This window comes from Zeus faber (assembly GCF_960531495.2).
Source record: "Zeus faber genome assembly, chromosome: 15".
Taxonomy (NCBI): domain Eukaryota; kingdom Metazoa; phylum Chordata; class Actinopteri; order Zeiformes; family Zeidae; genus Zeus; species Zeus faber.
Window position 1 is genome coordinate 22,572,508 of NC_137194.1, and position 26,324 is coordinate 22,598,831.

At 47.3% G+C, this 26,324-nt stretch overlaps 1 protein-coding gene across 1 annotated transcript in view; it reads right to left on the reverse strand.

The window, feature by feature from the left end:
* Positions 1-1,715: 1,715 nt before the first annotated feature.
* Positions 1,716-26,324, reverse strand: part of nkain4 (sodium/potassium transporting ATPase interacting 4) — a 42,660-nt gene continuing 18,051 nt past the window's right edge. The window contains exons 2-7 of the mRNA XM_080014733.1: positions 25,543-25,680; positions 24,248-24,328; positions 17,720-17,920; positions 10,520-10,580; positions 3,411-3,495; positions 1,716-2,491 (exon numbers count right to left, since the gene is read on the reverse strand). Of these exons, the coding sequence (XP_079870859.1) occupies positions 2,482-2,491; positions 3,411-3,495; positions 10,520-10,580; positions 17,720-17,920; positions 24,248-24,328; positions 25,543-25,680 (576 nt within the window). The 3' untranslated portion in view covers positions 1,716-2,481. The remainder of the gene's footprint in view (positions 2,492-3,410; positions 3,496-10,519; positions 10,581-17,719; positions 17,921-24,247; positions 24,329-25,542; positions 25,681-26,324) is intronic.

Consider the following 26,324-nt stretch of genomic DNA (forward strand, 5'->3'; position numbering starts at 1 on the left):
TTTCTGTGAAATCTAAAACTTACACAGTATAGCAGGTATTCAAATACTGACTTAAATTACAGTGGTATGAATGAGAAGCTCTATTGCACAGAAGATTTATTTTTACATCATGACTTTAGAAGTACTATGAGTTCACCACCTCGCCTGTACAGTAGCTACAAGAACCAGGGGTGTGTAAAAAGAAAACAGTATAGAATGATATTAAATTATTGCCTATTTTCTCTACTGCTATGACCAATCAAACATGCTGTACATGGTCAACTGTCAGACTGAAGTTTTGTTTCGTGTTCACGGAAAGCACATCTCGTGACACGGCTCAATCTAAAACTTGCACGGAAAATGCATTTGACGCTCGTGAAAAAAAAAAGGACCGAAAACGGAGTGAAATGAAAACACCGTCTGCAGTTGTGGCTCTTTAGAAGGAAAAAATAAAAATAAAAAATCCCAGTCTTCAACCTGAAAAGTTAACAAATAATGGACATATTGCACTGAGACGCAAGGCCAGCAGATATTTTGGATTCCAATTAGAAAAAAATGAAGTGCAGGCGTGACGAATGCAGCGTGAAACATCGGCGGGCACAGCACTACACAGGATATTACTACAAACTGAATACTGCGGCCACGCCCTTTCACAGACACGGTGATAAAAGCATGAACTCCGACGTTCCTCCGGCTGAGCTGTGACACAGACTCCAAACCCCCTCACTTGTAGATAAACACACCGACCACCAGGAGGCAGTAGATTCACACTTATTATGGGTAACTATAAGTAAAGCATTATTAAGTGGTCTTCACTTTCACCGCTAGTTTTAATCTTACCCTCCGTGAGAGAAAAATGATTTACATCACTTGAAATGCGATGACTTTGCAGGAAGACACTGCTCGCCAAGAGACGTGTATGATCTGTATTATAATAATAATGAAAATCAGGTTGGAGACAGCCGTCGGGCTATCATGTTATTACTTTTCATATACAGAATATAAAACCCTTTTAAAAACATGCCATAAGACGTTCACCACAGAGACTATAAGAAGTGAGAGTCTATACGGTAGAAACGAAAAAGAGAAAATGGACGCCCTGCCCCTGTGCTTTGCTATAGTTGGGCTCCTCCCTTCCACTTTCACCCACTTTAAAGTCGCCATTGTTTCCTAGATGTGAAAAGTACGGTGTTTAACTTCGGTAATGACCGTCCCTGTCAGCGGTGGAATCCGTCGGTATTTAAGCATCCCGAAGCGGACGCTGCTACTAGAAGAATAAAATAAAAAATAAAAAAAGGTCTGCTTTCTGCACAGCTTCCCACACAAACACTCGGAACGTCACAGAGATCGACCACCACCTGTTTGGCCGTTGTCGGAACAGTCGTAGTATTACGACGATAAACTAGAAAAAAAGTAAAGTCTTACATGCCCATCTATTTTTGGAATACCAATCTCACGCACACACACGCGCGCGCGCCCACACACACACACCCGTGCGCACACACACACACACACACACACGCGCTCATGCTCGGTTGCTAATTAAGCTCGCATTTTGGAAAAAAAACAACCAAAAAAAACCAAAACCCAAAAAACAAACAAAAAGAAAAAAAAAGAAAAAAACAACAACAATTTACCTCCAAATCCGCTATTTACATTTTTCTTTTCTTTTCAAACCCCTGTAGGTTTGGTTATCACCCTCCCTCCCTCCCTCCCACTTCCTCTCCTGTCGCTGCCTCCTCTTCCTGCCCCACTGTCGTGTGTGTGTGTGTGTGTGTGTGTACGTGTGTATGTGTGTGTGTGTGTGTGTGTGTGTATGCGTGTGCGTGTGTGTGTGTGTGTGTGTGTGTGTGTGTGTGCTCGCGTGTGTTTTCAGGTCCAGATCCTGGTGCAAAGTAAACGGGCAGCGCATAATGGCTCATTCCACACACCCCACTGTAATTCAGGCCCTCCGGCAACGATCTGAGGCCAAAACCGGTGATAAAACCCTCAACCGCCGAGCCTCTCGAGGACGAGACCGGGAATGTGGAACGCTACCGGATCACACGCACGCTGCATACACATTGGAATACTGTTCAGAAAGAGTAGCACAACTGTTATGAGGGGGGAGGAGTGTTGGGTTCACAGCAAAAAGTGATGACAGTTAAAAAAAGAAAAAGAAAAAGAAAAAAAGATGAATACTTTCCCTAGTACACGATACCAGACTTTGGCATAAACAACCCCCTTCACCCCCGCCCCGAAAACAATGGAGCCATTACTGGGAAGTGCAGCCGTTTCCAGGCGGCGCAACCAGCACAATAACACGTTTGAGGTACAGAAGAGAAGGAATGGAGGGAGGAGAGGAGAACAGAGGAGGGGAGAAGAGGAATGTCTGGCGTGCTCCCGGGATTCGGGGACAGGAGAGCGAGAGAGAGAGGGAGAGAGAGAGCGAGAGAGAGGGAGAGAGAAAGAGGGAGGGACGTTTTGCCTCCGTGGGAAGGCCCGGTGTGGACGCTCTCCTATTTACGTAGACCTAAAGAGAGGAGACAGATAGAGTTGGAGAGCAAAGGGTTACATTTGTGAACACAATTACACACGCATTTGTTTGTTTGTATTCCATTTGTTTTATCTTATTGAATTTTTTATTCAACTATTTTTTTAATCTTATTTTTTTATTTTATTCTATTATTTACGCCCACTCTCTATGCTTTAAATTGTCTTAAATTGGGTTTATTTTATCCTACATACCTGTAACCTTCTTTGTAGCAATATGTTACACACACAAACACACACACACACACACACACACACACACACACACACACACACACACACACACACACACACGCACACACTCTTTCATTTTCATTACTGAAACTGAATTTATACATCACGTCTGAGGCGTACAGTATTATTAAATTCCTCTGCACCACTTAATTGATGGATCCAATTTTAGACAGAGCCTTATGTGTTTTTTTTCCAGACCAACTCCGCCAGGGGTGTGGGCATGCACGCCCGCACGCATGCATGCACATACACACACACACTTTCTTCTATATCATCACATCTCCAAATATTATTCCACCCTCCCCTGGGACGGGATATATCTGGTGCAGGACGGGTTTGCTAATTTCCGAGATGGTCAAATTTAGTTTCCAAATACTGATTAGCGCCTTTTGCCCGTCTGGACACTCACATTATTTATTAAATCCTAATTTAGGCTAATTTTGAATGATTCATGAACATTTGGCTTCAAAGACATACTATAATTTTGTCCACAAATGCGAAAAAAGCAGCTTTAGACCCAAAATACTATACTGGTGCATACTATAAGATGATGGGCACAGGGGACATTTGGACATTTAGATCGTCTTTAATTAACCAAATGAAGTAATATGATCGAAACCTAATAACACACACAGTGATAAAACATAACACACATGCGTACTTACAGATACATGGGCTTTAAGAGGAGATGGGATGGTTTCTCATTGACATGGTAGAGTGGAAATGGGTCAAATCCACCAATAAAATCAACTGAAAACAACAAAAAGGAAATGAAAGAAAAATTATGATGTGAACCAAAGAAAAAACCAGACCGTGACACGACACATGCGAGAAAATTATATACATAAAAAATAAAAAAAAATCAAATGGAAATGACATGGATGCGGCGGCGATGTTTGTCGCGTTCTGACGGTGAAACCACGGCCCATCTGCGCGGGAACCAAAGGAACCCGAGACCCAGACACAAGGTCCAAACTCTCCCTGTTGTCTCTCACTTTTCATTGAGAAAAAGGATAAAAAGCAGGGGGCAGGCGAGGGCGGCTGTCAAAATAACATGAGCCTTTTTATCAGCGAGAAGCAGCTCAGCCATCGACCTGCTCAACCCCTGATGGTTGTTTTCTCACGAGGGAAGGACGGACGGAAAGTGTGTGTTGAGATAAGATCAAATAAGGACATGTGACGCTGACGGGATGCATGGTGTTTAAAGGAGGAGAGGAGAGGAGAGGAGAGGAAGGAGAGGAGAGGAAGGATAGGAGAGGAGAGGAGAGAGGAGAGTAGAGGCAGGAGAGGAAGGGGGGGAGGAGAGGAGAGGAGAGGAGAGGTGAGGAAGGAGTGGAAATTAGAGGAGGAAGATGAGAGGAGAGGAGAGGTGAGGGGAGGGGGGGGGGAGGAGAGGACAGGAGAGGAGGGGAGGGGAGGAGAGGAGGGGAGAGGAGAGGAGAGGAGAGGAGAGGAGGGGAGAGGAGAGGAGAGGAGAGGAGAGGGGCGGGGGGGGGGGGGATGTGAGGGGAGGGGAGGGGAGAGGAGGAGAAACTGAAAACTGTCAACATGTCCGGGAGCCTCTTGTAAACACCAAGGGAGGGAGGGATGAGGGAGGGGTGGGTGGGTGGAGGGATGGAGGGAGGGAGGGAAAGGAAAGGTGAAGCACAGGAAGGAAAGTGAGCGTGGACCTGGATGGTGGGAGAGTGAGTCAGGCAGCCGTGAAACAAACACATCAGTGTTGTGGTGGAAAACAGCCGCTGTGGAAAGGATCACAGGGACCAAGGCACCCCACCCCGATAAGAGGAGCAAGGGCCCAACTACCACAGGACTCACACACACACACACACACACACACACACACACACACACACACACACACACACACACACACACACACACACACCTCACCCTTGATCACAGGACACATGCACTGTCCAACTGTATTCTGTGATGATATCAAATAAACCCAGTTGTGAATGTGTGGCCCTTTGATTAAAGGGCTGAGCTCATAGCAATGGGGTAATCAACCTATATCTCCCACTGAGAGAGAGAGAGAGAGAGAGAGAGAGAGAGAGAGAGAGGTGAGAGGGAGGGAGAGAGAGGAGGAGAGGAGAGGAAGAGAGAGAGAGAGAGAGAGAGAGAGAGAGAGAGAGAGAGGTGATATGTGGCTGGCAATCTAACAATGCAATCGAACACAGGCTTGACGAAAAGGAAGGAAAAGCAAAAGTGCACAGAATCAAGACGGGTAGATTGAGAAATAAGATAGTGTTAGTATGAAAGTGTAGGAGGTTGAGAGTGAGAGCGAGAGAGAGAGAGAGAGCGAGAAGCCAGACAGGCGATGTCTTCAGCGTCTGCCTGCGAGACTGGTGGTGATAAGATAAGAGATACAGCCCCCACCTCCACACACACACGTACACACACACACACACACACACACACACACACACACACACACACACACACACACACACACACCCTGCTATCTATCTATCTCTATAGGGGGGTTCCCTGACTGGTTCTGAGTCACATTTTCCCCAAAACTTGGCTTCAGCTGGAGATGCATCATCTCTGCATTCACACGTTACACAAAACACTGGTGCACAGTGTACTCCGGGCTTTTGAAGAGAATTACTACGCCGCACACATGGATGGACAGATAAATGGTTGCTTGTGGTATTACGGTGGCACACAAAAAAAAATGGCAATAATAACAAAGTAGTTATAAAAAAAAAGATAAACATGATGGCAATATGCAATAAATCTAAGGAAATGAATAGAAAACAGAAAATAATCCAATATAATATACAATATAACATAAATCTCAAAAATAACTATAAATGAGTAAAATAAATCAATATAAAACAAACCAAAAAATGAACTAAATAATAGAAATAAAAGCAATTTGCAAAAAACAATAAAAAAAAAACTACAGCTACTAAACTACTGATTTTCTCCTGCTTTTTTATTAATTTTTAATTTTTTTCCGGGGGGCCGTGACTCAGCATGGCGGCGGCGCTACAATTTCTAGACGTGCAACGGCATGCATACGCTTATGCTAGTCGGCTGACTCCTCCTGACCTACTTTACAAAGAGGATTTTCCTCAGCGATCCGTCTGCCCGGCTATCTGCTCGCCACTGATAACTCCAACAAATTATTACAGACGTGCACACACAAGACACACACACACACGCACGCACGCACGCAGGCAGGCACGCACACACACACACACACACACACACACACACACACACACACACACACACACACACACACACACACACACACACACACACACACACACACACACACACACACACACACACCAACACACACAACCTCCAAAACAAAGGAACAGAGAAAGAAGGAACAGAAGTGATGGGGAGGCGTGAAGACACACTTTGCAAAGCCTAATAAACACACAAAGTTCACTCACTAAAGCCCCTTTCCCACTTGCACTGAAGGCCGTAAATCTTCTGGCAATGTTCTGTACCGGCGTCATGTGGGAACGGGAGCCATGTTCCCCAAAAGCCGTTCTGTACATTTCCCCGCTCTCGACCTCGCATAATTTCTGGGGAAAGAGAGGGAGCCAGCGGACAGGGGGAGGTAGAATGGGTGGAGAACGTTCCCTCTCCGGAGGCAGAGAGTGTAGGACGGCGGGAAAGTGCCCACGCAGGGTTAATAACTCTGGCTTTAGGGTTACTGAAAAAAACCAAAACCGATTCTGACTGCCCGCCGCCTTTTCTGGATACTTTTTGTCCGGCAATGTTACGGATTCCATGTGGGAAAGTGACGAGACACAAGCCGAGAGACAGAAAGAGAATAACGAGTGTGTGAGAGAGGGAGGAGGGGCTCAGCAGCTCTGTTTAATGTTAAGCCACGAAGTTGGACCCGGAGCTGATGGAGGATGATGCTTTTTCCCGTTCTCTCCCTTGTATCTTCTTAGTTCGAATACACTGTGTGTGTGTGTATGTGTGTGTGTGTGTGTGTGTGTGTGTGTGTGTACGTGTGTGTGTCTCTGTGCCCGCGTACAGATTCTCAGTTCTTCACGCGGTGTGAGCACTAATCTGAATCACCTCACTCTTTACAGACGGAGAGAGAGAGAGAGAGAGAGAGAGAGAGAGAGAGAGAGAAAAGCTCAGCCTGTTTATTACTTTGTATTATTTCATCTCCTGCTCTCTCGCTCGCTCCCTCCCCCCCTCTCTCTCTCTCTCTCTCTCTCTCTCTCTCTTTCTCTCTCTCACCCTTTCCCTTCCCTGCGTCTCCTTCCGGGGGGGGATCAAACCCAACAGTGAGGAGTAATGAGGATACAACGCCAGGAGTCCACTAGGTTCCCACACACCTCACCGGAGAGGTAGAGAGAGATAGGAAGAGAGAGGGAGGGAGGGAGAGAGAGAGAGAGAGAGAGAGAGAGAGAGAGAGAGAGAGCGCAGTGTGGGGTGTGAAGCAGGAAGGAGATATGAGTTAATGCAAAAACTTTCTAATTCTGAGCGTTGGATTCTGACTCTGAGGTACAGCTCCTCAACCCGCATGTGGTGTGGTGTGTGTGTGTGTGTGTCTGTGTCTGTGTGTGTGTGTGTGTGTGTGTGTGTGTGTGTGTGTTTGAGCGCTTCTGTGCATGTGCGTCGGTGTGTGTTTGTGTGTGTGTCTGCCATGGTGTCTGTGTGTGTGTGTGTGCGTGTGTGTGTGTGTGTGTGTGTGTGTGTGCATGTTGGGCGTAGGGAAGTTATATTTTGCTTAGTGGGAGGAGAGGCTTCGCATCAAACCGGGAGCCGAGCCGCCTTTCATCTTCCACTTCAAATGAGAGTGAAATTTGTCTCCATTGTCTGCCATGGTGTGTGTGTGTGTGTGTGTGTGTGTGTGTGTGTGTGTGTGTGTGTGTGTGTGTGTGTGTGTGTGTGAGTGTGAGTGTGTACGTGTGTGTACGTGTGTGTGCGCGCGCGTGGGTGTGTACCTACAAATAATGAAGGCAACAAAGAGGACAGCAGGGTAACAATCCCAACCAAATTCTCCCACTTCTTTCTCCCGCAGACTTTCTCTTCTTGTTCTAAATGTCGTGTCACGAGGGTAAACTCCTCATTCAAACAAACACAACGCTCCTTTTCCCGCGGCAGGAAACGCCAGTCCTCACATTTCACATTTCTGCACAAATAAGAAGAAAGAGGAAGACTATGGCGACCAATTTGTTTTAAATATTTTGTAAATTTCTGTTTAATCCCTCCACCCCCCCAACTCCCTGTAAATGGTACAGCCCTCCAGGGATCACTGGGGGGTTGGGTAGATAATGACGTGGTACAGCCCAGGATGGGGGGGCTGGGGGGTTAGTTGGGTGGTGACGCTAGTCCCTCACAGCCATTAAATCTGTGGAATGTGACTTCTGTCCCAATGGTCTGAACACACACACACACACACACACACACACACACACACACACACACACACACACACACACACACACACACACACACACACACACACACACACACACACACACACACACACACACACACACAGAGCCTACAAAGTGAGCAGTCAGTTGTTTTCGGGTAACTGACAACTGGGGAGTAAAATGGGATTCAAAAAAATATTGAGATACATGCGTATATAGTTCTTTTACTTTGTAAGAAAATAGATGTAATTTGTTGATTTACGTTTGTCTGTTTAGTTGAAAGATTTTTGACATTAGTTGTCCATTTGTTGAAAATCTCAGGCGGCACGAACCCGACAAAGCCCTGTAGGCCTTTTCACTGTCTAAATCACGTGAACACCGCGTCACCGTTACAGCCTTTTAAGCCACATAACTCCCAAAATGAATGAACTTACTTTTGTTTTTCTAAAGCGGTTTCCAACTGAGCGTACTTTATCGAGATGTGACTCTATTTGACGAGTGTCCTCGTATCTTGTTGATTGTTCATTGTGACACAAAATAAATGTCACTGACCCTCGTTAACGTCGCTTCCATACAATATAAGACCGAGCTCCGGTTGTGATGTTCGTGATCATTTAGACGATTTCATTTTTTAGGTGAAATAATGCGATATGCGGGCAGCACGTCAGAGAAACCTCCGGAAATATGATGTAGTCCTTCCACCGGCTCGGAGGTAGCCGGTGTGTTCACAAATCAGATCAAAACGTCAAACCTCAGCTGCAGACTTCAGCCTTTTTCGACCTGCTTGGTCCGAACCCTTTGCTCAACTTAAAAATTGAACAGGCCAGCAGAAAAATTGGAAGGCGAAGAAGACGTAGCCCCATACCGGTGTGATTTGTGTATTTATTAATGCGGAGGACGTTGGGTATTTATGACTCAGACTCCCGAGATCAATGCGTCGGGCGCTCTGATTGGCCAACCCTCAGCGCGACCCCTGACCCCCCTGACTACGGGGTTACATCGGTGTGGTCATCTATCACCGGTGTCCCACTTCTCTGGTTTCCCCTTTCCCGTCTCTCCCCTCAAATTATCAACCCCCCTGGCACACCCATACACGCCCACACACACGCACACACACGCACGCACACACACACACACACACACACACAGACACAGACACAGACACAGACACACACACACACACACACACACACACACACACACACACACACACACACACACACACACACACACACACACACACACAAAGAAAATGTGGCTTTCTCCTCCTTTTGCTTATTAAGTTGCAAAAGATTGACTCTTTCCTTGGTGTGACACCATGATGACAGACGCAAGACACAAGGAGGAAGTTGTATTCCAATAGCTGTGTGTGTGTGTGTGTGTGTGTGTGTGTGTGTGTGTGTGTGTGTGTGTGTGTGTGTGTGTGTGTGCATTTGAGCATTTGACAACAGGAGAGCAGGGTGAGGAGCAATCTTGCCGGGGGAGGGGGTGTGGTTTGTATGGAGTATGGAAACACACACACACACACACACACACACACACACACACACACACACACACACACACACACACACACACACACACACACACACACACACACACACACACACACACACTCTCTCCCTTTGCAGCTGGGGAGCGGCGGCCCACGTAGTGAGAGAGAGAGAGAATTGCAAGTAAAATTAATTAGCCATTGCGATTTTACATTTAATATCAAAATATTATAAACACGTAGCTGGCTGCAGTGAATTGTCTCGCCGGCCCGGCTAGGGGGTCCCAGGGCGGTGCTTTGAGGCCCCTGCTTAAAGGCTTTTAGAAGTAATATAATCATAATTTACCTCATTATTCTCGTAGTGGTTGCGGTGCCCCCTTTTGGGATTCGTAGTGACTCTTTTCCTGCTATTTGTAGTATGTCAACTGTAACATGGAAGCTGTTATTCTTCCTGCTACTCTACTACCAGTACAGAGATTAACCAGACATTCAGTAACCTAGCAACTAGGCTTGGTAACGCCGAGAAACAGGAAAGAAGCAAGAAAAAATATCATACGTAGCGTCTAAAAAAAAACCTAAACCAATACTTCCCCTTTGAAGTAAACTAAGGAGCCGAGACAACGCTGTGAATATTTTAAAGCTCCCACTGGCCTCCTGCTACCTTCCCACCAAGACCAACCCTGAGCCCTGCAGCTCATGCTGCTTATCATCTCAATTTATGGGTGCATGAATGTTTTTGTGCGAGCGTATGCAAGTTTTTCTGTGTGTGTGTGTGTGTGTGTGTGTGCGCGCGCGTGTCTGTGTATCTGGTTTGTGTGTGTGTCTGTGTGTCTGGTTTGTGTGTGTGTCTGTGTGTCTGGTTTGTGTGTGTGTGTGTGTGTGTCTGTGTGTGTATTACAGCGAAGATACTTACAGCTGTCCTCCTCTTCAGTAATGGCGCTGACAACGTAGCAGGCGTACACGAAGCCCAGGAGCTGTAATTAGATAAAGAGACACAGGTAAGACAATGTATGACAACATGCATACGGGTGTGTACTGTTTGTGTTGTGTATGTTTGTGTGGCCTAAAAAAAAAAAAAAAAAAAAAAAAAAAGGAGTGCGCAGACCCTGGGGGAGTACAAGCACCAGTTGAAAGAGCCTGGTGGCTGTTTGGCTTTGATTTGGGACACGGTGTGGGGCATGAAAGATGGATGAAGGAGGATGGAGCAACAGGGCACAGAGATTACCATGGTTACACATATTTCACTGATATGAAATGTTATATCAAACAATATATCCAACACACTGTGGTTTTCAGAGGCCTTTTTAAATTGTATTTTGGTGGGACCGTTGGGTTTGTATTATGATGCATATACAAACATAAATAGATGTAAAGACTCAAGAAAGGAAGCATGAAAGTCAGTATGCTCTCACACACACGCACGCACGCACGCACGCACGCACACACACACACACACACACACACACACACACAGACACACACACATAGAGTGCTCAAAATAGCCTGTGGTAATGACAGATGGCTGTCCTCTTCACGCAGACAGTGAGAGATAGACAGAGACAGGAGAGGGAGTCACTCTCCATCCAGCCACCCAGTGACTGGCACGGCGCCATGCCAATTAAACCAATGTTGGACACTACGCCCTCCGTGCACACACACACACACAAACACACACACACACACACACACACACACACACACACACACACACACACACCTCATGGGTTGTGTTTGTGTGTGTGTGCGTGTGTGTGTGTGTGTGTGCGTGCGTGCGTGTGTGTGTGTGTGTGTGATCGTTTCAACCTCTTTTTTTTTTTTTACTCGGGTTTTACAGTCCTTGAACCAAACGGCCCCTAATTTAATGCAAAGTCTTTTCAGATGTTTATTCAAATGTGTTAAGCAAGCAGAGATTTGTGAGAGAGGCACATAACTCCTCTTTCTCTCTCTCTCTCTCTCATTTTCATTCCCTTGTTTTTTTCTTTCTAGTATCTAAAATTGCCAGTCTCAACGCACTCATTAAAGTGAGAGGGAAATGGAGGTGAATTAACATATGTATGGGGCTCAGTGTCAAACACAATATGGAGTTAACAGCAGGGGTGGGCGCTCCCTGGTTTTCAACCGAAATGTGTGTGCGTGTGTGTGTGTCTGTGTGTGTGTGTGTGTGTATGTGTGTGTGTGTGGCATATCGTGTCAAAGTTAACGTGCTTGTGGGGCGTGCGTGTGTATTAATTTTTATTAAGAGTCACGATTGTTGTTTTAGTCGTGGGGGTGGGGTGCAAAAGTGTGTGTGTGTAAGAGCTAATGTGTGTTTATTGGTGTGCGTGCATAAACAGCAAAGGGGAGGGACTGAAGGAGGAGGTTGGAGGAGCGTAGCCTTCCGCCCCGTGCAGCAGCCTCCGTCAGGGAAATACCAGGAAAAGGGTGACCGTGAACCCGGGGTGGGGACGGTGACAGATGCTATCGCAAAACGTTTACACAACGATCCCGAGAACCACCCCCCGGGGGGGTTTAAAACCAGCACCCGCCTCAACACACACACACACACACACACACACACACACACACACACACACACACACACACACACACACACACACACACACACACACACACACACACACACACGCACACACACACAAATACACACACAAACAACATATCAGAAGTTTCATGAAGTCGGACAAGCGTGATGAGGTGCATGTAGTGTATGACCCTCCACCCATTTTGGTTTAGACGGAGAGGGAAAGGTCCCAGACCTAGGCTTACGTCTGTATTCATGACGAGGGAATTTGAAATGTCCCTTTTTGGCCCGAAGTGAGCCAGTCGATTCCGTGATTCAAATCGGATAAAAGTCACAACAACATTGGAGGAAACCAATGCACAGACAGGAAAGTCACAATATGCCTGTGTGAGGGTGTGGGCCCCCCCGCACACAAACACACACACACACACACACACACACACACACACACACACACACACACACACACACACACACACACACACACACACACACACACACACACACACACACACACACACACACACACACAGTTCCTTATTGACCGCCCTCTTCCCGCAGCGATTGTTGGGGGGATGTTCAAGATTTTCCTTTTAATGAAGCTCGTAAAAAAGACACGACCCCACACTGCCACATATTGCCTCAGCCTGCTTCTTCTGCCCCCTCTGCATCCATCCATTTCCGCACTGAGGTCCATTCTGCTCCACTCCACTCTTGCATTTCACGCTCTGTGAGTATTACACCCCGCCCTTTCAACGCCCTTCACGCTCGGCAGAGGTCTCCTTGTTTAATCTGCGGGTTGACGGCAGGTGACTCCGCAAAACGTCTCTCTCCCTCGCTTCTTTGCTTTTCTTTTCTCTCCCTTCCCCGTCTCGCTCTCTCCCCTGCTCCCCTCTCGGCGGCGGGGGGTGGGAGTAGGGGAGTGGTCAGGGGTGGCCGAGCGTGACCTGAGCCCCCGTCAAAGGGAGCAAAGCGGAGGAGAAAACACGCAAGTCGAGGCGCGCCGTGTCCAAAAAGGTCACACGTCAACGACAAAGCCACTGCCCATCGGGGGCCGTTTCATCCACGACTAAAAAACTGTGGAATAACACACTCAAGACTCCACAGTGCGACTGCCTGATATGGGAGAATTGACTTCAGCGATGCAGATACCTGCAAAGTAATTCAGAGTCCTCGGATTAAGAATCAGACTGAGGATCATCCCATTGAGCAGAAAGAGAACGGACCAACATGTTCTTACCAATATACATATAAATAATATAGAATTTAGATTAATATAGAAATTCACGATATCAAATCAACTTGTTGTTATTGTGATGTGGTCGAGGGGAAAGCCCTGCTTTAGAGGGAACATGGTACTTTAACTTACTTTGTGTTCCTTCTTTCCGATAATGAGGAGAAGAGCGGTTCACAGCACAAGCATTTAAACAGCTTCACCCAACGGTGTGTGTGTGTGTGTGTGTGTGTGTGTGGTTTTACGTGAGTGTGTATGCATGTGTGTGTGTCTGTGTGTGTGTGTGTGCGCATGTGAGAACGAGGCCAGTTGCTGAGCTACCCGAAGGTCCCTCTTATTTGCATAGGCTAATGAAGGCCAGTTTGCTACAACATACCTGTCAGTCTGAATGGAAAGACACACATAACCCCCATCACACACGCACGCCCACGCACCCACACACACCCACACCCACACGCACACACACACACACACACGCACACACACACACACACACAGTCCACCGTCCAAAGTCTTTCAATCAAACATGGCAGCCCAGGATGTAAGCGTCTTTTTTCAGCATTCAGCGATTGACTCAACCTCCAGTTGGTGAAGTAGATCAGTCTGTCTTCAGTTTGCTTTCAATTATTTGTCTGTATTTATGATGGGACTGAGATTGTTTGTGTGTATTTAGCAGAATCAGAGACGCTCCTTGAAAGCAACCCATACCCGAGTGTGTGTGTGTGTGTGTGTGTGTGCGTGCATGTGCATGTGTGCGCATCACATACGTCGTGATGGATATCTGTATTGATCAGCGAGCTAATTAACAAGCTATTGATTGGGGTTTAGTGTCAGGAGAAAAGTCACTAAGTGTTCCATAACGAGGAAAATTGTCTGGGACAATATATCGGGAGAGAGAGCGAGAGAGAGAGAAGAGGGAGGGAGAAAGAGAAAGACAGAGAGAGTGGGAGAGAGAGAGAGAGGGTGGGAGACAGAGACACAGAGAGAAAGAGGGGTGGGGGGTGGGGCTCCCTTTGCGAGGTTAATTATCTGGCACTTTCTGCCTGACAATGAGGCAAGAGAAAATTAGACTAGCCTGTGTGTGTGTGTGTGTGTGTGTGTGTGTGTGTGGTAATGTGTGTGTGTGCCCAGCTGCATGTTTAATGGCAGTCTAAATATGATGAGACGGGGGGCTGTAGGGACCACATCCACCTGTCCCTTTTTCAGACCCCTCCCCCCCCAAAAACCCTTCATTTTCACCACCCACACACACACACACACACACACACACACACACACACACACACACACACACACACACACACACACACACACACACACACACACACACACACACACACACACACACACACTGGATGATTGTGTTTGGCTGCCCAGGGAGAATGGGTTTGAGGTGGGTGTGATTTATTCAGTCCGCGCCGAGCCGTGCAGCGGCGCGGTGACAGCAGAGGTGACGGGCAGGCGGCACGTCAGAACGAGCGCACGGCATCGTAGCGGGAGGCGAGAGACTGGGCAGCGCCGCGACCGGCGCCCCGACGGGCAAGACGAGGGCGGGTATCTGATGGGACGGTGGGCAAAGACAGCAGACGGCGTCATGCACTCGCTCAGACTCTTTCCCCCCATTCCCCCGTCTCCCGCGGCACGCAAAGATAATCTCGGGAAAACACACATCCCGCCGACTCCGCCCCGCAGCGGTAACGGCTTTCCGGGAGGAATGTGACATTCAAACAGGAAAGGCTGTGTTTTTCAGGATGTTCTCTCAGTAGCACAATGATCCCTATATTCCAATCCTAAGCCCCGATCTGCACTCCATGCCGCAGTCGGCATCAGAAAAAAAAAGTTCAAAAACCCCCAAAACGTACTGCCCGGTAAGTTCTTTGATTCCGCACTCGTGAAGCCCGCGCTGTAAAACTACAAATCTGGAGCTGATACTCTGAAGCTTCCATTTATATTGTAGCACGCGCCGAATAATGCATGAGCCGTAACAGGGTAATGAAAGATTAAACGGGCTGGCAGAACCGAAATACGTGAAAGATGTTGCGTCTTTTTGTTGCCGCGCTGCGCGTTTATTATCTCACAACTCACACCAAAAAAAAAAAAAAAAAAAAAGGAAATTACATGAAATTGATGAAAGAAAATGAGGTCCGGCGGTGCAGTAAATATCCAGTCCAGAGAAGAGGATGCCAAACAGGACGTGCCAACGCTCTAAACCTGGTTGGGTTTTTGGGATGCGGGCGGGGAGGGAAGGGAGGGGGGTGTTCGGTGGTATAAAGGCTGTTTTCATTCCGGCTCCTCCCTCTCTGATGGCGGATGTGAATACACACAAAATACATACTATGATGTGGAGCCCGCGAGCGCTAATCATAGGGGCCAGACTGCTCGAGGCCCCGTAGAGGAGACCACCTCTAGGCAGCTATTTATTCTGCACGCCGTCCAAAATATCCAACCCCCTCCACCCCCCCCCTCCACTGTCCGCCATGCTCCTCCCCACAGAAACCCCACAGCCACCAAAGGAGCCGCTCTGGAGCCACTATGGAGGTTGTAGCCTGACATGACACCACCCTCAGCGCTAGAGAGAGGGAGAGAGAGAGAAGAGAGAGAGAGAGAGAGAGAGAGAGAGAGAGAGAGAGAGAGAGAGAGAGAGAGAAGTGGAGATAGAGGAGGTGGAACCAAAACACAAAACAGAAAGACGACAACACGGAGCAGGGTAACAGGGTGACGCAGGTTGAGCAGCCATCCCATCGGACTGAGTCCCCGGGGACAAGCACGTGGTAACAGTCGCGGCGGCAACACACCGGGTGATATTCAAGGTGAAAAAAAAACAGGTCGTTTGGAACGGCCAACGCACAGTGCGGGCGACAGCGATCCGTCCGTCCGACCACCTCGTCCGCGACAGATTCGGCGGTTGTACGTCCGCTTCGCTTTTTTAAAAACATCATTTTACCCCTAACGGGAACAATATGGCAATTCAAACTCCACATCCGAGCCAATAAGCGCGCGTGTGTGTGTGTGTGTGTGTGTGTGTGTGTGCTCGGTAGAATATTATGCGGGGAGCGTCGAGGGCAGACGGGGCAGAACCTCCCGTGAGGTGAACATTAAATAATAGATCATTCCCTGGATTGAAACGGTTTCTCCTCCTCCGCCGACTTTGTTTAAAACTCCTCCGCTTCGCATGGCGGCCACAGCCCGTCCAGGAGGATAAAAGGTTTGGCTTTTTGTGGGGCGTTTTCGCCAATTTGCGGCGTGATGAATCGGACGCCCGACGCGCCTCCATTACCGAGCCGCGGCCGGACATTTTTCATCCTAATGAAATGTTCTCCTCGGAGCCCCGGACTAAATATTTAATGGGCTCTCGTCGCTGACCTTGGGAACCCCCCGAAGGTCCTTCCGTTTTTTCCCGTTTCCTCACTTTTGTTTCTCTTTTACGTGTCCGCTTTTCGACAGCAGGGCAAGAGGAGAGGAAGGAGAACGTTGAATGATACGGAGGAAGGCCGTTGGTGCCATTTCGGTGCTAATCTGCGATGAAGGATATCTTCTGTGGAACAGTGATTTTAGCACCAATTTCCTTCTTCTCCCCCGGGAGCCGTTCCCACTGAGACGCCATAGAATGCTGAGCTGGAACAAACCATCTGGAAGGGCGTGTGTGTCTGTGTGTCAGTCTGTGTGTGTGTGTGTGTGTGCGTGTGTGCGTGTGTGCATGTGTGTGTGTGTGGAGAGGGATATTAACCGTCCAGAAGCTGGTTTATGGCTTGGGAGGAACCTTGTCTTTGTTTAAGATGAATTGTCAGAGGCGACAGGGTCGAACCAGAGTGTCAGAGGGGTGTAAAATGATTTGCTAATTTTTGCTTATTTTTCCGCTGCAGGGGATCGACGGAAATGGTATAATCCAAGGCTGACGGAGCGTCTTTCTGTCTCGCTCTCTCTCTCAGTATTTAACTATTCCTCTCATCACCTTTCGGCGTGAGGAGAGGGAATGTGTATGTGTGTGTGTGTGTGTGTGTGTGTGTGTGTGTGTGTGTGTGTGTGTGGGTGTGTGTGCTTGCGTGTCTGAGCATCTGTCCAAATATTTGTACATAACTGTTGGTGCGTATCCGTCAGTTTGGACTAAATCATATCTATCAATAAAAATCCTCTCAGATTGGGGTCCTACAGACTAAATATTATCATACGGGGTCCGTGGCCTAATGCGTATCAAATGAAAGGTCCTTGATATGAAAAAAGGTTGAAAGCACTGTTAAAGAGGGGTAATGGTGAAAACTGCTGCCAGACAACAGAGAGCGACCTTAACCTCTAGCCGTCCCGGATTTAATATAATGTACTGTATGTTCTGCGTGGGAAACGCTGGTTTCCAAACTCACAGCGATGAGGATCTGCGCTCCGCCGTGCGCCACTTCGATGTACTGGTATTCCAGCAGACAGCCCATGACCGTGATGTAGGAGTGGCTGTCTGTGGTGCGGACACCCGGCGCCGGTGGCATCTCCCTCCTCACGCAGCCCGGCCCATGTTCGCTCCACCACGAGTGATGGGCGGAGATGTTGAACGTCAGCAGGTCGCTGTCCTGGAGGGGGAAGACAAGGGAAACTCAGCTCCTGGCTTTCCTGTTCCGCTGCGGACTGCCAGCGAGGGACGTCCGGTGCGCTATCCCTGGTGTGGTTTTTCTAACGTTTTCTGAGGGTGGACATTCTTCTACCACTTTTGCTACAGCAGCTTGGTCGTTTCAGAAATGACACTGGCCAGCTACACACTGACCTGGATCTGTTAAATAAGTTTAATATTGGTTTGTGGTGTAATTTGACTTTAATGAACCACTAAATTAAGGGCGAGTGATCACCATCAAATCACCATTTAAATATGGCTTTCTTCATATTTTCTTCATATAAATAATAAATAAACAAACAAACAAACAACTAAATAAATAAATAAATAAATTATATATAATTATTATTTATTATTATTATTATTATTGATTTAAATTTAAATGTAATTTATTTTATATAGGTCCATTGAAACTGTTTGAACAGAGCTGCCAAATCACGTGTCAAGTGAAAAACACACAAAAATGACCCTGTTTATCTCCTATTTATAACCTTTGGACGTGTACCAAATCATTTATCGTAGTCATACATCATAATAAATGAAATGTCATGTATAGATAGAAAAACTTTGACTGATGCTTATAAAACCTCTCTAAAGCCCCTTTCCCACTTGTACTGAAAGCTGAAAATCTACTGGCAATGTTCTGTATCGGCGTCATGTGGGAACAGGAGCCGGTGTCAATGCTCCGTCAAAGTTGCGTAAATTTCCCAACCCTCAACTTAGTTTCAATTCTGGCTGTGACTGGAGGTGGGTGGGAATGGAAGCAGCAACATTTCTGTAAAGTAGGGGTGGAGCCGAATCCAAATAAAGCACAAATAGTGGCTTTTTACGAATATTTATTTTGTACAAATATGAAAGTAAAAAAGGAAGTAAAAGTAAGTTGTTAAAAAAGTAAAAAATAAAAATAAAAAAAGATTCGGAAAAACGGCCAGTCCAATCCGAACCGTGGCAAAGACGTGAAACTGAAACACGTTCAGTCTCTACGGAGACAGACTTTTACGTTCTTCAATTTTATTCTTTTTTTTCTTAAAAATTTGGCTCAGACACTTCACGTGTCTTTTATGGTTCGGGGTGTGCTGCGAATGTGCGGTGGCATCGAGCTCAAGTGCTCCGCAGGCGAGCGGACGGGGAGAGGTAGAACGGGTGGAGAAGGTTCCTTCTCCGGAGGCAGAGAGTGTAGGACAGGTGGAAAATAATCACACTGATTTAATAACTTTGGGTTGGGGGTTATTGTGTCCGGGAGACGGGGAGCGAAGCGCAGGTCTAAAAACAGATTCTGTCGCCTAGTCTTGCGTGATATGAGACACCTCTCGTGCGAGCGAGACGTCATGTATCCGTAACAGTCATCTAAGTGGGAACAGACTCAATATGAAACATTTCCATAAAGGAGCCAATGTGGGAATGATGACCTACTGCCTTTGCTGGATATTTTTTATCCAACAATGTCGTGGGTTCCAAGTGGGAAAGAGGCTTAAAATGTTAAAACGAAAATTGATCTCAAAACGATAGGTCACGAAGGAAGTTATTACTTGCCGTCATACTCTATCTACACAAAGTAAGCAGACACATCGCAGCTTGGCAACACTGGAACCTACATTTTTAGCCCTACCCCATCTTCATCCCTGACTTGAACTGAAATCTACAACGACTTTAATGACACACACACACACACACACACACACACACACACACACACACACACACACACACACACACACACACACACACACACACACACACACACACACACACACACACATGCTCCATGCTCTCCGCAATCACATGCCAATCAATACCCCAATAGAGCAATCTAAGCCCACATCAGCCCCGCAGTGACAAGACTTGCATGATTAAAACCAGCCAATGAGCGACTGTCAGGACGCGTCTGATTCCTAACAACACGCAAACACATACGCAGATATATGACCACACACGTGCGCGTACTCACACACACACACACACACACAAAACACAACACATACACAGCATCAGAATTATGTATATTAAGACAGCTTACCACACACACACACACCCAAACACACACACATACACACAAAACACAACACATACACAGCATCAGAATTATGTATATTAAGACAGGTTACCATACACACACACACACACACACACACACACACACACACACACACACACACACACACACACACGCAGACGCGCACACACAAAATCACATACACACAAAATCACACACACACACACACACACACACACACACACACACACACACACACACACACACACACACACACACACACACACACATAGAAAACCCAAGGGTGTGTGAAGGTCAGTGGGTAGGATTTTGAAAACTAATGACTTGACAGATGCAATTGATTGAGCCTACTAGCGATGTCTATCCAGCTGTAGCCTCTGTGGCCCCGGGTCGATACTGAGGAGGCCTGTGGCGACCGTCAGAAATAGCACACCACTCACCCCAAAGCACAAAGCACTTATTTCAAAGTTCTACGTGTTCAACGTGTCCTTGCTGGCATGAAAGCAGGCAAGTCATAACAATACCTTTATAATACCTACAGTACACAACATTGTTTAATTGGCTAATCGCATATAGTGGTTAATACATTGATATAACAATAAACATTGGGGTTTTTTCGGTGGCTGCATTGGGAAACAAGCCAAATAAACGACGTACCACACTATCTCAGAGTATTGATTGTTGTGATCTTCCTACCTTAGCTTCCTTACAGTATCTAAATTCTACATTCATTTATTATGGCGACGCAGTGCAACCACACTGATTGTGAAAAATGATTATGACAATAAGACAGTATCATTTTTATTTCCAGAAAAGCAGGGAGAGACAGTGAGATGACCAAGTGTGTGTAAGGGAGAGAAGGCCAGTGAGAGACGAGTGAGAGGCGTGTGTGGCAGGACCGCGTCTTCCAGTACGGGGGGCAGGGGTAGATGGGGGCTCAATAGGAGGTGACAGCATTATTGGCCACACACACACACACACACACACACACACACACACACACACACACACACACACACACACACACACACACACACACACACACACACACACACACACACACACACAGTCCTGCTGGTTCCTGATTGGTCACTCAAGTGTGTTTATGATAAATTGTGTGAAGAACTCTCCTCCAGCTGTATGCCAGGCTATGTGTGAATGTATATATGTGCGTATGGGTAAATATATGTGTGTGTGTGTGCGTGTGTGTGGGTGTGTGTGTGTGTGTGTGTGTGTGTGTGCGCGCGTACACTCTATTAGCCAGCTCTCCTCCTGGCCACCATATGCAGAGCTGGGAGCCCAGACCCAGGCTCCATCTGTCAGGTTAATGCCCAGCCCCGGCCCCAAGCAGCTGGCCTCTACAAGCCTCATTATTCTAGCGGCAACCATGCAGTAGGCAACACACACACACACACACACACACACACACACACACACACACACACACACACACACACACTCGATGGCACCGTGATCTATCTCACGTTGGAAAAGTCAGAGCGCAGCTTGGGAAGGTGCTGCTAACCTTTCAGCCGGACTGAGATGAATGTACCGAAAACAGGACCGTTGGTTTGCCACACCCCAACACCCAACAACTGACCAATCAAAGACTTGTGTATGTAAGGGGGTTAATACTCCTGTCGGTGCGCCTGACCAAGGCACAGGGGAAAGAGCTGGAGTTGGTCCCCAGGCACTGCACGACGGCTGCCCGCTGCTGCTAAGTATGGGATGGGTCAAATGCAGAGGACAAATTCTGTTAAAGAGAAATTCTAACTGCCCTGATGCATTGTTAACAAGTGTAAACAAGCGCTTTTGTGTGTTTGACCTCTGAGTTCCATGTGGAGTGGCAACTTCATTCAGAATTTGTTGATGTTTGAAGAAAAACGGGTCGATGCAAAGCAGGTTTTCAAAGATAAATCTTGGTTGTTCATTCCTTCTCCACCCGTTCATGGATCAACGCAGCAGTCCGTGAGCTCGCCCTTGCCACCGAAACTCAACTTTGGCCCGTCCCTCTAGGAGCCATGTCTGCATGACGCACGCAAGTGAGAAACGGAGTCAGAAGAAGTCCCTCGTCCTCTCGGTCGGTGGAACGGACAAAGGAAGCGGATTTAATCAGAATTTAATGAAGAAATATGTGACAAACATAGAGAAGAAAAGTAAAATACGTATGTAGTGTCTTTCTGGCCGATCAACCACGACTTTTGATTTGCCGCCGATCTGGGGCTTCGCTCGGCGATGTGTTTTTCTGTCCAAAAAAACAGTCCAGAATCACATCATCCGGACTCGGCATTCACTAAAAACACCTCGGAGATGCCCATCCACCTTCCAGCGCCTTGAATTTTGTAAAAAAAAAAAAAAAAAAGGATGAAAAACAATGTATCTCTTTGTGTATATTTCTTTTCATCTCCCACACTGAAAAGGTGCAGATCGGGCTGGAAACTCCCATGGAAGAGAATAGGAGAGGAAAGGAGGGAGGACAAGGAAAAAAAAAGGAGAGGAAAGCAGAAAGCAGGGGGGGACTGGTAGAGAGAGGACAGGAGGGGACAGGGGGGGGGGGGGGCATGAGAGAGGTAAAAAGAGGACAGGAGAAGGGGTAGTAAGGAGGATGAGGAGGAACAAAAAAAAACCAGAGAGAGACTTGACGAGAGCACGGCAGCACTGAGAGTGGGAGGGAAGAAACTTGGGGGGGAAAAAAAGACACATCAAAGCGCCGTGGAAGCTGAGGGGAGGAGGGAAGAGACGGGTAGAAGGATGAAGGAGCCCTGGGAGGGTGGTAGGTGAACTGATAAAAAGAGAGAGAGAGAGAGAGACAGAGAGGGGGGGGAGGGGGAGAGGCTTGGGGAAGACGGAGAGGCTGCACTCGTTCTCTCACGGTGGAGTTGAGCAGGATCCGGACCTTCGTCAAGATTTACGCCTTCGCCTTCCATCTACACACCTTTCCTCCACCATTTTACCTGAAACGAGGGCAGGGCTGGGTGTGTGTGTGTGTGTGTGTGTGTGTGTGTGTGTGTGTGTCTGCTTCGCGCTTCCATGCAAAGCGGGAAGGAATGTACTTTGGATAACCATGCAAAAGCAAGAGCGGGAGTCAGGGGCGGCTGCGGGGCCTTTTTCCGCTGCTTGGAGGCGCTGCGATATAATTCCGACCTCATACACCAGAACATATTGGGACAAGTCCCGTACAATCACCGGTGGAAACATCATGCACGCACGCATGCACGCAAGCACGCACACACACATACACACACACAGGCAGACTCATCTCAGGCACACAAACACCACCAGCGCCTGCTTCGAACACACCCCCAACACCCTCCTGATTAGGGACTTTATCAACTCTGTTTTGTCAATACATGTTGTCTGATGTTTCCATGTTTATGTTTTTCCAGGTACATTTTGTTTGGTTCTATGATTATTTGTCTCACCCGTGGTGAATCTCCCCCTCTTGGAGTCATGATCAGCTGTTTATAGACCAAAACAAGCTAAGATGGTTCTGTGTAACAAATGCTGTGCTCTTGTCATCCTACAGGTCGTCCACAGGACAGAGTTGCTGCAGCAGTTCTTGATGATTAAAGAATTAATAAACAATTGCATTGCAGGTTGAACTCCACTTGCAGACTAACTCTGCCCTAGTTGACAGCAGAGGTAAAAGGTGTTTTCAATTTACAAATACCATCTTAAAATAAAACAATAATTTTCCCATGACGAGATCATTTTCTTGAAATGTGAAATTTCAGCACCTTTTGATTGATTTGATTTAATTGCTAAAGTGGAAATGTGCTGTATTTAGGGAAATAACTTTTCCAAAATATAATGTAATTGACGTTATATGTTTTCCTCAAATAAAGAAAAAAAATCAATAGGAGCCGGTCTCCGCAATTTTTTTTCTTTATTAATTGCCAGCTTTCTCAGTCTGCATAGGTCAACGGCGCTTCGAGGTAAGATAAGATAACACTAGAATAATCCCCCAGAGGGAAATTCAGGATGAGGTGATGACAACTTCCTGTCAGTTCTCATATTAACTGCCACCGAGAATGGACTGCAAGGGGAAATATTCACATCACATTGGCAAATGTCATCATTTCGGCAGCTTCAACCCCCCCCCCCCCCCCCAGAAACAGCTGTACCTCTCACACAAGTCAAGAAAAAAAAAAAGAGAAAAACACCCTGACATTTTTTAATGCCCGCCAGCCTACAAAACACACACTCCGGAAATGAATCATTCATGGCAGGTGGCAGATGGTCATCGTAGAGTGAATTTTAAGGAGCAGCTCTCACCTTCGACAGGCCTCCTACGTCCAGGTAGAAGCAGATAATGAAGACATTCCAGGCCACCCACAGAGCGGCCCACACCGTGTACTGCGGACCAGAGACACGGAGAGATTAGCCGCGCGGCGACACGCCGGACACAAACCACAAGTCAACGGACAAAACGGCAGAGCTTGAGCTGAGTCGGGACGCCTGCACGGGCACGCGCCTCCGTGGACGCACTACAGCATCTCCAACGGCCCGAGGCGTCCTCCGCTGTGGGCGGGGTTTCGGGGAAGTTTGGAATGCAAGCGTGTGCACGGGGCGAGCCAGCTTGTTGACAGACATGGAAAAGGTACGGTAAGCTACCTTTCCGCTCAGGGGACGAGCGGGGCAATTTGAGCAATGGGAATATTGTGAAACTCGCAGTGATGCACGGCGGATTGACGGTGAAAATTCTGACGCCGCGCATGCCGAGTCCTGAACGCTCCTCCCAGGCTCCCTCTCTCTCTTTTTTTTTTTCCCCACCCGAAGATGACGCATTGGCCCAAGTTTGCCTTCCTTCCTCTCCATCCCTTTCATTCCCTCTTATTCTATCTTCCTCTTTTTCATCCATGCTGCCCGACTCCTGCTCTTTCTCTTCCAGCTTCCGTCGCTTCCTCTGCAATCTTCTCTTTCCATGGAGGCCCCCGTGACTGTTTTGCCTAAAGATCCTTCCCCATCTCTCTGTCTCACCACTTCATCAACCTAGATCCGGTGCAATCTGGGCTTCCACTCATGTCTGTTTCCCGAAACAGACTTTTTGCAGTTTGGATGAACTTTGTGCGGTCAAATTGAACCAGGATTGCCTATCAAAGCACATTTGCAGAGCTTAGCGGTAACACCTTCTAACAATGGGAATTATAACCCCATGCGGTGGATTCATTGCTCCACGTGTCGAAGAATGACCTTCTCCGTCCAGAATTTTGGAGCCCGGATATAAATCCCACCAAACTCCTAAGCCCTGCCCCCTCCTCCCGACAGTCTTAAAACAAATCCTCGGACTGAATTGGAGCAGAGGTGGGCTTTTATGGTTGCTCGGTTAAGCGCGGAGCAAACAGACGTTCACTCATTAGTTAGCCCCGATTACTAAAGGATTAGAGTCATTGGGAGCGGCAAAAAAACGCTCAAGGAGCACAACTTGGGATCTTTAAAGCGCCAACAGTAATTAGGATGAGTAGAGGGCATATGACTAACAACACCCGGTCTATATTTCTAGCCAGACCACGAAGGACACAAACCAACCGGGCGCCCCAGCACGGGGATTATGTGAGACAGGCACTCACCACCACAATGTAGCGGGGGCGATACTGAATGGTGCCGAAGAGGCCGAGGATGACGATGATGATGTGGAAGAAGTTGGCCAGGATGGGGGCCCACTGGTAGCCCAGGAAATCAAACACCTGTCTCTCCAGTGCCAACACCTGAGGATGAAGGAAGGAGAGAGAGAGAGAGAGAGAGAGAGAGAGAGAGAGAGAGAGAGCGGGGGGAGAGAAGGTTTATCACTTTAAATTCAAACAGTTAACGGAGGAGGAACACTACAGCTGCCAAGGCCTTTGGGGAGGGGGTCGTCAACGCTACCTCCCCCTCATTAAAAAAAACAAAAAACATCAGAAAGACATTACTTCCAAACAGTGTTTCTCAACTGGCGCGTCTCGATTCAAAACGGGGCCATTTTGAGCCGATGTAGCCGTTCACTTTGTCAAAGGGGCAGAGCGAGTCGTCTAGTAATTGTGAGGTTGCCGGTTCGATCCCCAGCTCCTCCTGGTAGCGTGTTAATGTGTCCCGGAGCAACGCACTTAACCCCCCCTAGCTGCTCCCCATCCTATATGGCAGCCCACTGCTTCTAGCTACGTCAGTTACTAGGATGGTGAAATGCATTTCATTGCCTCTGTGCAATGACAATTAGTTGAATAAAATCCTAATGTTGTATTTTATTTCTGTTTTGGAAACAGAAATGTGGTGCTATTGTTTCAATAAAACATTTTTTTTGTCTATAATCGGGTGTTTAGACCCGATTGCACTCATTGTTTGTTTTGGGTTTATTAACAATGAACTGGGCAATGTG